We start from the raw sequence: 14,892 nt of genomic DNA, 5'->3' as shown, positions 1-14,892 counted from the left end.
CGGCTGTCTGGCGTGTCCCGAAAGCGGGAGAACGAGCCCCCAGTGCTGCGCGCGGGCGGCGCGGTGGAGGAGCCGCGTCCGTGCGCCGTGCGCGCCGCCCGCAGTGCTGGCCCAGTGCGCCGTGCGCCGTGGCCGGGGGCGTCCGCAGGGTGCGCGGGGCTCTGGCGGCGGCTGCGCACAGGTAGGGCTAGAGGCGGCGGCTGGGGCTGTGGGTAGGGCGGCCAACGCCCCCAGCCCGGAGCTGGACCTGGGCCCACGTGGCTGTACGCATGGGGGCCGCCAGGGATGGGGGTGCTGGAACTTGGGGGCTCTGGGAGTCCCCGGCATGCGCCTCGCAGAGACCATCCCTGCTCCTGGCGGACCCTCCCACGACCCCTCCTGGCCAGGCCACTGTGTCACCAACCAGGCTTCCACCGTCTCCAGGCCCTGGGCACACCCAGCACAGCTACAGCCCTGGGGGGATGGAGACGGTCTGACCAGGAGCCCCCGAACCCCATGCCAGCCCTCCGCCCCCCTGAAGGTTGAGGAATCCAGTCCTGCCTTCCAACCTCCAGGATGGGGTCCAGCGAGGGACTCCTGGGCCCTGGAGGGGGCTGGGGTGGCAGCGGCAGGGGCGCCCCGTCCCACTTGCTCCCGGCTGGCAGGTATTCCGAGAGCTCTCAACCTGTGGCTTTGCCAGGCTGCTTCACACGCAGAAATCAGGCTGAGGGATTCCAGGGCAGCTCCCAGGAAGGCACCAGGCATCGGGGCCACACACAGCCCAGGTCCCCAGCATCCTCAGCACACACCCCCACCCTACCAGGGATGCAAATTTCAGCCAAATCTCCCAGCTCCAGGGCGGACTCTAAGTGGGCTTTGTCCATGCAAAGCAGAGGCCCACGGGAGGCAGGGCAGGTCCCAGCCCATCTTGGTCTGTGACCAAGAGCTGGGAGTGGGCTTCACAGTGGAGGGTGGGAGGGCTGGGGGTCCCAGGGCCCCCCTGTACTGTGTGCCCAGTGCTACTGTCTCCTGGGGCAGGGGTGAGGGGGCAGGGTCCCATTCCCCTCCGATCCAGAGCTGGACCCTGGTACGCTGGGGGCAGGTGGGCACAGCGCTAAGGTGGAAAGTTCCCCGGCAGCTAACTAGCCCCACGGGGGAGGAGGCCTGTGAGGCCTCATTAGCGGGGCCTCTTGGGACTGTGCTCTGGCCCTGGTGACCTGCCCAGGCAGCGGTAGGACTTCCTCCCTCCCTTGGTCTGGGGGAATCAGGCTGGTGGGGAGGGGACGCCTGGGGGCAGTGGCTGCTTCCTCCCTGGCCTCCAGCAGCAGGCTGGCTACTTCCGAAGCCCCCGACGCCATGGAGGAGTGGGACGTGCCCCAGATGAAGAAAGAGGTGGAGAGCCTCAAGTACCAGCTGGCCTTCAAGAGGGAGATGTCCTCCAAGACCATCCCCGAGTGAGTGCCTCGCCGCGGCATTTGCATGTCACTTGCCGGCTCGAGGCTCGTTTGCATGAGCCAAGCCCACCCCGGGCAGGTGCCGCCGCCCACCCACCACTCACCCTCCCCACCGCCTGCAGGCTCCTCAAGTGGATCGAGGACGGGATCCCCAAGGACCCCTTCCTGAACCCCGACCTGATGAAGAACAACCCCTGGGTGGAGAAGGGCAAGTGCGCCATCCTGTGAGCCCCGCCCACCCCGACTCCGACTGCTGGGAGAGCGAGTCTGTGAAGGCGCAGCTTTTATAAAACTTCTCCAGGGCTCTGTGTTTCATTCGTCTTCTGTGGAGACAAAGCAACGCCAGGGGCCCCCGTGGGGTCACCCCCCGGGCCTGGGGCTACAGCAGGTCCCGGATGTACAGGCTGCGCCGCACGGCATTGGAGACACCCTCGTTGAAGCGGAACCAGACCTCGCTCCTGCCCACCGCCGTGCCTATGCGCCGCTCCACCGCGTCCTTCTCCAGGGCCACGTCCTCTGCGGGGGACACATGGTTGCTCCTTGGCCCACCCCCAGGCCCCCAGGCCCCCCAGCCCCTACACACACCTGCCCTCGGGGCTGCCGCGCTCCTGACGACCACACGTCCAAAGAAGTCCCTCTCAGGCTGACGGGGAGAAGGGGCCCATCAGGCTCGTGGGACAGACCCCCGTGTGGTCCCTGGTGCCAGATGGGAGGACCCAGGGGCCATCCCAGGGAGGAGGGGCCCCAAGCACCACTGAGAGCCTCTCCTGACCCTGCTCAGGCCAGCACCCCAACATCCCTCACCACCTCACAGCCACCTGTTCCCCATCAGGACCGCTCTCCGGCCCAGATGGGAAACTGAGGCCCAGGAGGACCATCATGCTAGGTGGAGGGAACTAGACCTTCAGGACAGCCCCCAGGGCTCAGAGCCAGCCCCACCCTCTCGGCCAATGGCCCGGCCCAAAGCCCCGCCCCTGCAGCTCTGGCCCCACCCCTCCATGGCTGCCCCAGCCCCACCCCTGCACCTGCTCCTCCCGGACTGCTTTCATGATGTGCTCCAGCCGCTGCTCGTGGTTGCGCAGAGCAGGTCGGCACACGTCCTTCTCCCCACTGCCTCCCAGCGGACCCTCAGGTCCCACAGGGCTCCTGTCCACCTGCAGGGAGCAGGATACAGGGAGGGCTGGCTGGGCAAGGCCAGAGCGGGGACAGGATCCACTCCCAGGCCCTTCCCCAGGCCCCCTCTGTTCTAAGAGCCCAGGCAGGCTCACCTGGGGGCTGTTCCTAGCCCGGGACACAGCCTCTGCCCGCCGCATCTTCTCCACCTCGATCTCCCGGGCGATGAGCTGCTTGGCCTGGTAGGCGAGGGGCTTGCGGGCGGGCAGCTCTGGGAAGCGGCAGACCTCCTCCACGTTCCTGCTCAGGGCAGGGGAGGCAGGACACCAGGGCACCCGGTCAGCAGGGATGGGCCGGGGGCCCACCTGGCGCACGAACCCCAAACACCACAGCTGGACAGCGGTAGCGTGGGGCTGAGTCTTAGCGCTGCAGCACCCCAGCCCTGAGGCAGCCAGAGCTTAAATGTCCCGACCCTCGTTTTCCCCAGCTATAGTGGGGATGGCGACAGAACCTACCCAAGGATGCAGGAGAAGGAATAAGACAGCAGGGAGACCCTGCCGGGGCAGCAGAACCCTCAGGCCACGGCTCCGGGGCTGCACCCTGTATCCCCGCCCCCCACAACCATCACAGGGTGGCAAACAGAGCCCTGGGAGCGCTAGTCACTCATGGGGCCACCCAGCTCATGGGGCCTCTGGGCACTGCTCCTGGGGGGGCATGAAGGCTGGGAGAAGCTCTGCAATAAAACAGGTCTCAGGGCTGTGCCCAACCTGGGGAGCTGGCAGTGACTCCCGTCTCACAGTGACACCTGAGCACAGGCCACACTGGACTGACCACTCCCGGACACGGTGACAAGACCATGCTTCCAGACTCCCGGCCCAGTGTGGGCCTGGCTCCCTCGCACAGCCCCCAGGCCTAAGCCCGCCAGGCGCGGGGACTCACGGCTCCAGCCTGTAGACATACTGCCCGTCAGGCGTGCGCTCCTGGCGGTAGGTGAGGCTGTAGGCGAGCATCGTGCCCACGAGGCTGGCCAGCTGCTGCTTCTCGCGGGCACCATACAGCTGCGTGCTCACCTGGGCGGGGGCGGCAGGCGGGAGGCTGAGCAAGGCAGGGTCTGCCCTCAGGAGCCCCAGCCCTCCTCGGGGCTTGGCACTCACGGGGCGCAGCTTGGGCGCGAGGATGTCCAGGAGCAGGCAGAGGGCATCCAGGACAAGGGACTGGGGCGCAGCCTGGCTGCGCGTGGCTGGCGCCATGCCCGACACCAGCGTCTGGATCAGGTTCCTTGTCTGGCTGATCCGGTTCTGGGCCTGAAGCAGAGGGTGAACCAGGCAAGGTCACTCGGGACCTTGGGTCCAGGACCCTGGGCCAGACCCTGGGCGGGGGGTCGGGGGCACCTCCTGCTGGCTGCTGGGGAAGCTGATCCTCGGCACGTGGCTGCGGGCGAAGAGCACGTGGAAGGCCACGGGCAGGAAGGGCAGGTAGCGCAGCAGCTGGAAGCTCTGGCCGTGGTGGGCGGCCTGCCCCAGCAGGTCGTCGAAGGCCAGCCAGTCGAGGGCGGAGCACACGGCCCCCAGGCTGGAGTCCCGCAGGCGCAAGCGCAGGAAGTTGTCGAACAGACCCTGTGGCGGCGGGCAGGCCTCAGTCCCGCGGCCCGCCAAGCCTGGGTCTGGGGGCAGTGGCAAACACCAGCAAGTGAGCGCCACGGGCCCTGGGGGGCCGGGAGGGTCATCCTGACCGCCCACTCAGCGGGACGAAGACCCCAAGACAAGGGGAGAACCGCCCACCAGCCTCCAGGAGCCAGAGGGGTCCAGCCCCAGCCCCTCCTCCACACAGTCAGGGCGCGGAGCCTCACTCCCCCCGCGTGGGATCCTACCCCCGAGGCGGCACCACAGGCACCTCTGCACCCTGGATTTCCAGATCGGCCGGGATCCCCAGCCGCTAATCCAAAGCGGCTTAGAGTCAAGAGGCAGCTTAGGCCGGGCTTCCCCAGGGGTGAGGCGGGGGTGCCGGGGACCTCTGCCCCTGCTCAGGCCAAAAGCCCACCCCACCTGCACGCTCGGACCAGAACCCAGCCCCTCCCTGGCCACAGGGTGGCAGAAGCTCCACCCCAAGCACTGATCCCTGGGTCAGACACCCTCTCTCCCCTCCCCCACCCATCCAGGCCCCGAACCCTCTGGCCTTCCCCAGCCTCCCTGCTCACCCCTCCCCACTACTCAAGGCCACCTCAGAGCCTCCCTGGAGCCCATCCCCACCACCCCCACTCCCGCCTCCTCCCACTCAGCCCTCAGCGTCTCCTGCCGCCGTCCCTCCAGTGGGGCACAGGGCGCAGCCGATGCTTGCGGGAGAGCAGAGCAGGTACCTGGACCACCTTCTCGTGCTCGCCGGCAGAGGTGGCGACGTGCAGAACGTGGTAGAAGCGCTGTGAGGCCGTGGTCAGGGAGCCCGTGTCCCCGGGGCTGAGCCGAAGCATGTGGGCGGACAGGGCCGGGTCCTGGCCCACGCGTCGCCTGTGGGGGGTGCGGGGGCTGGGGTGGGCCTGGTGAAGGCACAGGCAGCCCCGCCGCCCACTTTGCTTCCCAGCAGCACCCTGGGGTCTGTGCGCTGACAATGCTCTGGGGTCACCCAAGAGGTCTCCGCAGAGCTCCCAGACCTAGACTGGCCCTCCTGGACTGACCCTCGGGGAAGGTCGCCCTCGGGGACCGGGCTGGGAACAGCACGTCCCAGAGGCTGAGCGGCTCTGGGTACCTCCCCAGACACTGACTGCTCCCTGCCCCTGAGGCCTCCCAGCCCTGCCTGGGCTGGCAGGAGCTCTAGGATCGCAGCCCAGAGACCGCAACGTGGCAGAGATGGGGGCCAGGCCAGAGCTGCACCCTGGGGGCCTTTGCAATGTCGGGGCACCATTCCCACAAGGGCGCCCCGGTGGCCCCTGTCCAGGCCCTGAGCCACAAGGGCTGGGGAGCCCGACGGGCAGGCCAGGGAGGCCGAGGCACAGCCTTGAAGGCCAGGTGGGGCGGCCCCTGGCTGCCGAGTGCTGGGTCTCCGTGCAGGTGGTGCTGGCTGCACACGCGAGGTCCGCGTCCTGGGGCTCTGGGACAGAGACGCCCGTCCAGGCCCGGCCTGCCTGCTGCCCACCTCTGGGCCCGAGGCAGCTGGAAGACCTCCTGCCACACCGAGAAGAGCCCCTTGCGCTGGTCCTTGAGGCCAACACGCGTGGTCTGCACGTCACGCACGCTGAGCTCCCGCCGGCCCTGTCTGTGCAGGAACTGGACGAGGAGTGGGGGTGAGAGGGGGTGAGACCCCGAGCCCAGCCCCAACCCCACATCCCCACTCGCTGCCCAGCCACCTGCAGAGTGTTGACACAGGCACGGATGTCATTGTCAGTTTTCTCGCAGAGGGCCGCCAGCGCGCCCGGGTCAGCGCGCACGCCCTGCCGCAGGGAGATCTGCAGGGGAGGGTGCCGGTGCTGACCCTCCCGCTGCTGCTCTGAGGGCACCTGGCCAGGACGGCCCTGCTCAGAGCCCCTGTCGGGCCACCACCCTTTTCCCTACAGACAGGTGAGGAGCAGCCCTTGCCCCGCAGGGCCAAAGACCGTGAGTGTCCGTGGACCGGCCTTGGCCCTGCTTGGGGCCACCCCCCACCAGAGACTGGGCCAGTGCAAACACCATCACCACCACGTCCGGAGCCAGCTGGGGACACCGGGGGAGGGGGGCCACAGCCCACCTCAGAGGCGGCCGTGTGCTTGCCGGGCCCAGGCCCTGCCCGCTGACCTCCTGCAGCCGCTGCACCAGCCTCGAGGGCAGAGTCGGCGGGAAGTGGAGCAGGAAGGCCTGCTGCTTCAGCTGCCGCAGTGACGGCGCAAACCTGAGGGAGGGGACGGCAGCGCCCTCACCGGGGGCACCTCCAGGGTGGGCACCACCCAGGGGCACAGGGTGCTTCCCGCCGGCCACTCACTGGTCATTGCAGATGCAGATGATGGGCCTCGTCAGAAGTCCCCGCTCTGCGCGGCCCCGGCCGCCTCCACCCACAGGCGCGGCCGGGCCCCTCAGCTCCGCCTCCTGTGGGCCCCTGCGGTTCAGGACACTCAAGAGGACGTTGATGGCAGCCTGCGGAGGTGCAGAGGGCAAAGTGAGCCAAAGCCCCAGTGCCTGGCCAGCCGCCTGCCCACCTCCCCGTGGCACCAGGGAGGCCCACCGTGGGGGCCCCGTCGATCTCATCGATGACCAGGCAGTTGGGCCTCCCACCAGCGCCCAGCACTGACTCCATCTGCGTGGCTGCCTCGATGCGCACGCGGAAGGCCTCCGGGCTGCGGTCATCACTGGAGCAGTGAGGTCAAGGAGGGGTCATCAGGGCTGTCCCTGGTGGGACAGCCCCCCGGCTGGAGTCCCGCCTACACCATGAAGCCCCGGCTGGATACGGCTGCCACGTGCAGCGAGGCCCGAGCAAGGACGTGCCCCACCCAGCCCTGCCCTGAAAACAGGAACAACCTCGCTCAGGTTTCGGGGCTGCAGCCCGAACTCAGTGAACGTGTCCGGACGGACAAGGAACCAGAGACGGGCCTCCTGCCCCACCCACCTTGCGTTCATCTCCACCACGGAATACCCCGCGTGCCGTGCAATCACGTGAGCCAAAGTGGTCTTGCCCAGCCCCGGGGGTCCACACAGCAATGCCACCTGCGGCCCAGGTAGAGGAGGAGGAGCTGCAACACGCGGGGCTCCAGGAAGCTCCGGCCCAGCAGCCAGGGGCTGAAAATTGTGCCCCGACGCCGCGTGCTGCCGGGTGTTCTCCCTGCACCCCCCTGGTGTCAAACAGGAACAAAACCCACGCAAACGTGCACAGACAGCGCTCCTGAACAGAGAGACCTGTGTGAAGCGAGTTACGCAGGAACCGGACAAGAATACAGCAAGAACCCGTATGACCGACCCCGAGAAACCACCCGCCATCCCCCAGGTCATCCTGGCGAGACACGGAGCCTCTGCAGGGGTGTCGGCTTCATCTGAATCGCTAGGACAGGTCTAAGTTCCGACTCGTGTCAGCAGCGCTTCACAGCGAGACCCAGGCGTCACCATGCCCGTAGCCTCCAGAGAAGGTAAACGTGCCTCGTGGGCCCCAGAGGCTGCGATGGCACCGGCTGCCAAGAGCAAAGCCTCAGGCTCCGCGGCACCCGCAGCACAGCCGGCGGGGGTGGGGGGGGGTCACCTTCTGCCGGGGCCGCTGGCTCGGGTCCAGCTCGGCCTCCAGCATCTCCTCCACCACCTGCTCGTGGCTCTTCCACTTGGCCGAGGCTGCAGCCTCCTTGCTGACCCGGGCCGGCTCGGCGCTGGGCCTGGGCTTCCGGGCAGGCCTCTCGTGGCCAAACACCACCGGGTCCCACAGTTTCAGCCACTTGAGGAGGCAGCGGTTGGTGAACTGCAGGGAGGGAGGCGCAGCCTGAGGGAACCCCGGCCCAACGTGGTACCAAGGACCTGGGCCTGCCCTCAGGGAACCTGCTACCGTGGGCCCCGAGATACAGACAGAGATGCTGGGCCTCACGGGGGGTGGCCAGCCCCTGGTCACCCTGCTGGTGAGCGCCACAGTGGGGACAGGAAAGGGGACCGAGACTTAGGGCAGGGGAAGCCCCGGACCCCCAGCCCAGCTCACAGCAGGGCACAGGTGACCAGCAGCAGGCAGCCCTGTGCAGACCCAGCTCCCCTGCCCGGGTGCCAGGAGAGAACAAAGCTGCTTCAGAGGGCACGGCCCTGGTGGGCACGGCGTCCCCACCTCCACCCTGCCGGCTGTGCGGTCACCAACCGCTGCCTCAACTCGGTGGGGCAGACCAGGGTCCCCATCCATGCCCACAGCCAGCCCTCTGGGCTGGCAATGCTGGGACCGGCTGGGGCCCAGGTTCTTCCCTCCTGGTAATGGAAAGTCAGTCACACTCGAGTGCGAACAAAACCTCACGTCGTCACTGAGCAGCTCCGTGTAGTGCTGGGGCGCAAACTCGTCTACCCACAGGCATTGCTGGGAGGCGTCTTGGCCGTCCACTGGCTCCTCTTCAGGGGCCCCTGCGGGCTGGGCCTCCTCCGCCTCCGGCCCGAGGCTGGAGAGCATCACGTCCTGAGCCACCAGACCCCTGGCAGGGACCACGCTGACCCACAACCCCATGGGACATAAGATGGGCGTTGGTCCAAGAACCAGACAGGGCTCCGGGGCGGGAGGGCCCACCAGGTCACCTGCGCAGGGTGTCTGAGAGCCACTGGGCCTCCTGGAGCAGCCGCTGCCGTCGCTGTGCACGAGACCTGGGGTCAGGAGGCCTCAGGCGGCCAGTCACCCCCACACTACCCCTCCCGCAAAGCCCTGGAACCCCACCTCGCTGTCGACCTGCTCCTTCAGCGACGCAAAGGACACACCCAGCAGGTCCAGCTGGCCGCGGCCTCGCCAGCGGATGTCGAGGAGAGGGCTCTATGGGGAAGGCAGGATGACGGTCACCTCTAGGCCCTGTCTAGGCCGTGGGGTTACCCACGGTCCCCCAGTAGTGCTCAAGGGCCCAGGTGGGATTCCCCCACATAAGCCAGTCAAGGGAGGTGGAAGAGACCTGTGTGATCAGAGGCCCCAGGAAAGGAAGCCACCCAGAGGAGCAATGCCAAGGTAAGGGAGGGGAGAAGGAAGGGAGGGGAGAAGGGAGGGAGGAGGAAGGGGAGGAAGAGAGGGAGGAGGAAGGGGAGGAGGGGAGGAGGGAGGGGAGGAGGGGGAAGGAGGAAAGGAGGGGAGGAGGGGAGAAGGGGAAAAGGGGAGAAGGGGAGGAGGGGCCTCCCCGCCCTTAGGGCACATGCATGGGGCACCGAGCAGCCTGCACAGTGGGGTGGGATAGAGAGGCCATGTCCGTTAAGGCCACATCCCGAATCAGCTTCGCTCTTCCCCAGCCCCCAGCTGTGTGGAAGTCACCTGATTTCAGCAAACCAGACGTCCCCTTCCGGGGCGTGGGGCCCAGGACCCTTTCTAGGTGTCGTTGGCCCACCCGCCCTACAGGAAGGCCAAGGCCGGCCCTGTCAGTGGGCCGCACAGCACCCACCTACCTGTACCCCAGTGCCCGTGCGATCTTCACGCAGCACCAGGAAGGCCCGATCACCACAGGTGGACGTCACGTTGACGTAGTCCTCCAGGACAGGGGGCCGTCTCAGGACGGGATTGCGGGCGGCTGGTGAGGCCCGTGTGAGAGCCCCGTCGGCACCAGCGTCTGAGGGCCTGGGCAGGGACCAGGGCTCAGTCCCTGTCGCCCTAGGACGGGGGTGCCTGCATCTGCCCTCAGCTGTGGTGTCTTCCCACAGGTCCCCACCCCGAGGCCTCATTCAGGAAACAGGATTCTTCCAAGTCCCCCTTAGACACATGGGGGGGGACACCCGTGCCCCAAGCCACACACCCATCGCCCCACAGCTTGGTGGGGATCTCAGGACTTGGAGGGGGGGTGATGTCCCTTGGTGGGGAGTCAGGCAGTGGCGGTTCCTCCGTCTCCTCTGGCCTAAAGTTCAGTCTCTTGACTACCTCTAGCCTGCGCCGTTTGATTTTAGGGGCTGCAAGAGATACGTGGAGGGAACAGGAAGCTCTTTCCCAGCCTGGCACCACCCCAAGCGCCCAGGTGATCCCGGGGACCTACTGGGGGGCAGGAGCCCATCCCTCTGGAAGTCAGCATCCAGTGGCCTCTTGCTGGCACGGCCCTTGCTCTTCCCCGGAGATCCAGCGGGCGAGGGGTGGGTGGTGGCGTCCCCTCCGGCGATGGCCTCCTCGAACGTGAGCCGCGGCCGGCCCACCGTGGGCTGGGGGGCTCGGGAGGGTGACAGAGTCGGCGTCCCTGCAGGGAGAGAAAGGTCACAGCAGCCTTCCAGGACAGCCAGGCTCCGCTGGCCGGCAGCACGTCAGTCCACGGCGGCGCCGCAGGCCCCGGTCTCCGGCTCAATCTCCCAGGCCGGTCCTCCTGGTCGCCCGGCTCCTGGCGCCTCACCTCCTCCGGGCAGCCCTCCCTGACTGCCCAGGGTGGGGTCGTGGTCCCGCCGTGCAGGAGAGGAGACCGAGCCCCGGGCGCAGACGGGACTCCGCGGGCGGAAGGGACCCCGGGCGCAGAAGGGACCCCGGGGGCGGATGGGACCCCGGGCGGCCCGCAGGGCGGCCTCGCGGCCGGGGCGGCGGCAGGACCGCAACCGAGCCAGGCTGCGCCCCGGGCCCGCGCCCACCTTCCAGCTCGGCCAGCACCTCGAGCTCGGCGGCGAACTGGCGTTGGAAGTCATCCTCGACGCCGCGCAGCTCCCACTCGTAGTCCTCCTCCATGGCGGCCGCGCCGGGCCCGCTCCGGACTCCCGCGCCGCCGCCGCCCCGCCCCGCGCGCTTCGGCGCCGCCAATCAGCGGCCGGCGTGCCCAGCGGCGCTCGCCATTGGTCAGCGGGGCGGGGGCGGGGCTGCGCGAGGTGGGCGGGGCCGAGTCCCTGCTGGTAGTCAGAGCAACGGGGCTCCGGGGAACTTGCCATTGGCCGGGACAGCCACCCGTCCGTGGCGGGGGCGGGTCGTGGGCGGGGCGGAGGCGGGGCTGCGCGCGCAGGACTGGCCGGGCCGGAGCGGCGCTGCGTGTCCCGAGCTGCTGTCGCCGGGTCGCTGGGTCTCAGCGGGAACGCGGGGGCTGGAGCCGGGGCCGGGGGCGGCGTGGGGAGCCCGGCGGCGCGGCGCGGCGGCAGGTCGGTCTCCGAGCGGGCAGGGGCGCGGGGAGGGCGTGCGTGGATCCGGGCCTGCCCGGGCCTGGGCCCCACGCGACACGCCTGTCGCCCCGCAGGACTCAGTGAGGCGCGGGTGGCACCGGGAGCGGCGCCGCGTGGGGCCTGCGGGCGGGCGGGGGCCCAGCCGGCACCTGCGCCGGCACCGGCGCTCCAGGCAGGCGGGGCCTGGGGGGTGCGGCAGCCCCGCCCCTGCCCCTGCCACTGCCCACTCCGGAGAAGGCCCTCGTCACCGTTCGCACTGGCTGGGAGGGTCTGCGGGCGGCTGGAGGACAAGGCTGCTCTGCCAGGTCCCAGTCAGGGAGGGCCCCTCATGGTCACCCAGAGCCAGGCTGACCCCACTGGTGCCTGGGCCCGGCCTCAGGGATGGAGGGCCAGGGCTGCCCGGCAGCACGCTTGCCTGGTGGCTCCAGCCAGAGCCCTGGGGGGTGAAGTCTGTGCCGTTGGGCCGGGGGCCGCCATGCCCTCACGCACACTCCCACCCTGGGTGGCAGGCCCGCCATGGAACCGGGCAGCGTGGAGAACCTGTCCATCGTGTACCGCAGCGGCGACTTCCTGGTGGTCAACAAGCACTGGGACCTGCGCATCGACAGCAAGACGTGGCAGGAGACCCTGACCCTGCAGAAGCAGCTGCGGCACCGCTTCCCGGAGCTGGCTGACCCTGACACCTGCTACGGGTTCAGGTACGCAGGGCAGGGAAGAGGTGGCCTCTCGCCAGCGCCTGTCCAAGCGGTGGCTCAAATGCTGGACACCGCCATGAAGGCCACCGCCCCCCACCTCAGCCACCGCTGATGCTCTGCCCCGCCACAGGTTCTGCCACCAGCTGGACTTCTCCACCAGCGGGGCGCTGTGTGTGGCCCTGAACAAGGCGGCTGCAGGCAGCGCGTACAGGTGCTTCAAGGAGCGCCGCGTGACCAAGGCTTACTTGGCGCTAGTAAGTCTGGGGCGGGCGGAGGGAACTCGGGACTCCCAGCCTGCTGGGGCAGGCCCCTGGGCGCCGAGCTACCCCCTGCACCCCATGGCCGCCTGGACGTCAGGTGGGCTCCCTGGCAGTGGTAGGCTGGCCCCATGAGCAGGGTGTGACCCCCTGTCTTGCAGGTGCGGGGGCACATCCAGGACAGCCAGGTGACCATCAGTTATGCCATTGGCAGGAACAGCACGGAAGGCCGGGCTCACACCATGTGCATTGAGGGCACGCAGGGTATGGCAGGCGGGGGCCAAGGGCACGTGTCGCCCAGCAGGACCCCGCATGGGCAAGGCTGACTCGGGCAGGTGTCTTGGGTTGGGATTGGCTGGGGCCCGTGCTGGCCCGGCTAACCCCCAGGCACTTCTTTGCTCCCCAGGTTGTGAGAATCCAAAGCCAAGCCTCACGGAACTGGTGGTCCTGGAACACGGGCTGTACGCGGGTGACCCTGTCTCCAAAGTGCTGCTGAAGCCTCTCACAGGTGTGTGTGGGGGCGGGCAGTGCCCAAGTCACCGAGTAGAGGAAACGGAGGCGCAGAGGCAGAGTAGTGTCCAGGTGCAGCTGAGAACGGCACCCTCCACCCCGAGACCCGCAGCCCCTCACCTGGTGTGGGGGTCTCGCTGGCCTGGGTTCTGCAGCCAGACCAGGTGCCGCCCTGGCCCTGCTGTGGCCAGTGGTGACCCTCGGCAGTCCCCGTCCTGAGCGCTGATGGCCTCGCCTGTAGCGGAGGACAGGGAGGGTCCCGCCCCAGCAATTGCCGTGAGGCCCTGAGGCTGCCGTGGGAGAGGTTGCTGGCCGGCACGCGAGGCGGGTGGGGGGTGTGGGTGTGGAGCACCCCCCGAGCCTGACTGGCCCCCCGCCCCGCAGGCCGGACACACCAGCTGCGAGTGCACTGCAGTGCCCTCGGCCACCCCGTGGTGGGTGACCTGACCTACGGGCAGGCCGCAGGCCGGGAGGACCAGCCTTTCCGCATGATGCTGCACGCCTTCTACCTGCGCATCCCCACGCGGGCCGAGTGCGTGGAGGCCTGCACGCCGGACCCCTTCCTGCCCGCCCTCGACGCCTGCTGGAGCCCCCACGTCCTGGTGCAGCCACTTGACCAGCTATTCCAGGCCTTGCGGGCTGCCCCCGACCCTGACCCCATGGATGGGGGCCCTGGGGCATGCAGCGCCCCCACGCTCCTGCCTGGGCCGGGCCAGCCCCCACCGCCCTGCACCAAATCCCCCGAGACCGAGGCACAGCGGGCCTCCTGCCTGCAGTGGCTGTCAGAGTGGACGCTGGAACCGGACAACTGATGTTGGGCTGCGGGGGGCGGGGGTGGCGGGCTGGGACCCCTGGGGCTGGGGGCTGTGCGGCAGAACCCTGGGCCCATCCGGAGCAGGCGGCGTCTCATGGTCAAGGTAGAGGAGGACGCGGCCGCCAGGCTGCTCCAACCAGGCCTGTGGGAAGGGCCAGCAGGGGGCGCCAGGCAGCTGTGATCTCTGGCGAGGTTGGCGCACTTTGGGCTGAGATTGACGCCCTGTCCTGGAGCCCCCTCCCAGCGTCCCCAGGGGGGAACCAAAGCCCTTCCTTCCTCCTGGAGCAGCTTCCAGCTCTGAAGCTTCACCTAGGGGCTTCTGTTTTACGGACCTGCCCAGAGTCACCTGCTGGAAGAGCAGAACCAGGGTCTGGGCTGGCCTTTGTCCCCAGGTGTGCTTGTCCCCTCAGAGGGGCTGGAAAGGGCCATTCAGGCCTTCTCACCTGGGCCTCAGCCCCAGACCTCCCCCAGTCCCCCTGTTCAGAAGGCTCTGCTCCGACCCTCCTGCCCTGCCTCTCCTCCTGCAGACCCCGCCCTGCCCCTGCCGGGCTGGGATCTACCTGCCTGTGCCTTTGCTTTTGCTGGACTCGCCCTCGGCCCTGCCCACCTGTAACTGGATCCTGAGCTTGGGGCCGGCGCTCTGCCTCGGCACACAGGTATCCATCGGGAGCAGCTGAGGCCCCACCACGGGCGCCCCCTCCAGACCCGCTGCTGGTGCCGCTTCTGCTTCGGGGTCTCGCAGGCCCCCCACCGCAGCCCCTGCCACGTCACCGCCTGCCTGGCTCCCACAGCCACTGGTCGCGGGTGTCTGCCTTCAGAGACCCAGCCTGGGAGCCGTGGGCTGGCCGGGGCCCGCTTTCTCCACCTGACCACACTGGGCTCTGGGGACTGGAAATAAATGCTCAGTGACTGGCTCTGAGAGAGACCGTGAGGGTGTCTGAAGCCGGGATTTTGGAGGACAGGTCTGGACACCCAGACCCTACGCAGTCCCTGTGCCTGTACCCGGGTCCTCGTGGTCCTAGCAGCTGACCTGCCCCTCCTCCGGGCGCTGAGCCCCTTGCAGCCCTGGCTTCAGGACAGAAGCCGCCGGGTCGGCTCGCCCCGGAGGACCCCCAGCCCTCCCAGCCACGAGCACCGGAGCACCCCGCCAGTCTCAGCCTGGCCCCTCAGCGTGCCCGGCACACCCAGCCCTGCCCAGTCCTCAAACCCGCCAGCCCCTCTCGGGGCACGTCCCCACCTGCTCGTGCCTGTTGGGCGCCTGCCTGTCCTGCGCAGCCCTGCTCTCGCAGCAGGTCCTGAGTCCTTGCCACCCTGGACTGTGAGACGATGAACTCGATTGCTTCCCAGGGGTGC

At 68.8% G+C, this 14,892-nt stretch overlaps 2 protein-coding genes across 2 annotated transcripts; one reads left to right on the top strand and one right to left on the bottom strand.

Annotated features, from left to right (window-relative positions):
• Window positions 1-1,739: 1,739 nt before the first annotated feature.
• CHTF18 (CTF18, chromosome transmission fidelity factor 18 homolog (S. cerevisiae)) lies at window positions 1,740-10,841 on the bottom strand. The gene is made up of 22 exons (XM_012659576.1): window positions 10,748-10,841; window positions 10,174-10,368; window positions 9,940-10,090; window positions 9,596-9,764; window positions 8,889-8,981; window positions 8,753-8,805; window positions 8,481-8,619; window positions 7,740-7,949; window positions 7,116-7,213; window positions 6,735-6,858; window positions 6,495-6,646; window positions 6,311-6,404; window positions 5,887-5,985; window positions 5,676-5,806; window positions 4,903-5,050; window positions 3,938-4,162; window positions 3,701-3,850; window positions 3,486-3,616; window positions 2,702-2,846; window positions 2,459-2,587; window positions 2,017-2,076; window positions 1,740-1,947 (listed from the first exon to the last, which is right to left on the bottom strand). The coding sequence occupies exons 1-22, from the start codon at window positions 10,839-10,841 to the stop codon at window positions 1,813-1,815; spliced, it is 2,925 nt and encodes a 974-aa protein (XP_012515030.1). The 3' UTR covers window positions 1,740-1,812.
• A 937-nt stretch (window positions 10,842-11,778) lies between these two features.
• RPUSD1 (RNA pseudouridylate synthase domain containing 1) lies at window positions 11,779-13,564 on the top strand. The gene is made up of 5 exons (XM_012659577.1): window positions 11,779-11,961; window positions 12,089-12,212; window positions 12,377-12,479; window positions 12,622-12,723; window positions 13,110-13,564. The coding sequence occupies exons 1-5, from the start codon at window positions 11,780-11,782 to the stop codon at window positions 13,535-13,537; spliced, it is 939 nt and encodes a 312-aa protein (XP_012515031.1). The 5' UTR covers window position 11,779; the 3' UTR covers window positions 13,538-13,564.
• Window positions 13,565-14,892: the final 1,328 nt, after the last annotated feature.

The sequence above is a fragment of the Propithecus coquereli genome, unplaced genomic scaffold (assembly GCF_000956105.1).
Source record: "Propithecus coquereli isolate 6110/MARCELLA unplaced genomic scaffold, Pcoq_1.0 Scaffold621, whole genome shotgun sequence".
Taxonomy (NCBI): domain Eukaryota; kingdom Metazoa; phylum Chordata; class Mammalia; order Primates; family Indriidae; genus Propithecus; species Propithecus coquereli.
This window is presented reverse-complemented; position numbering and strand designations above follow the sequence as displayed.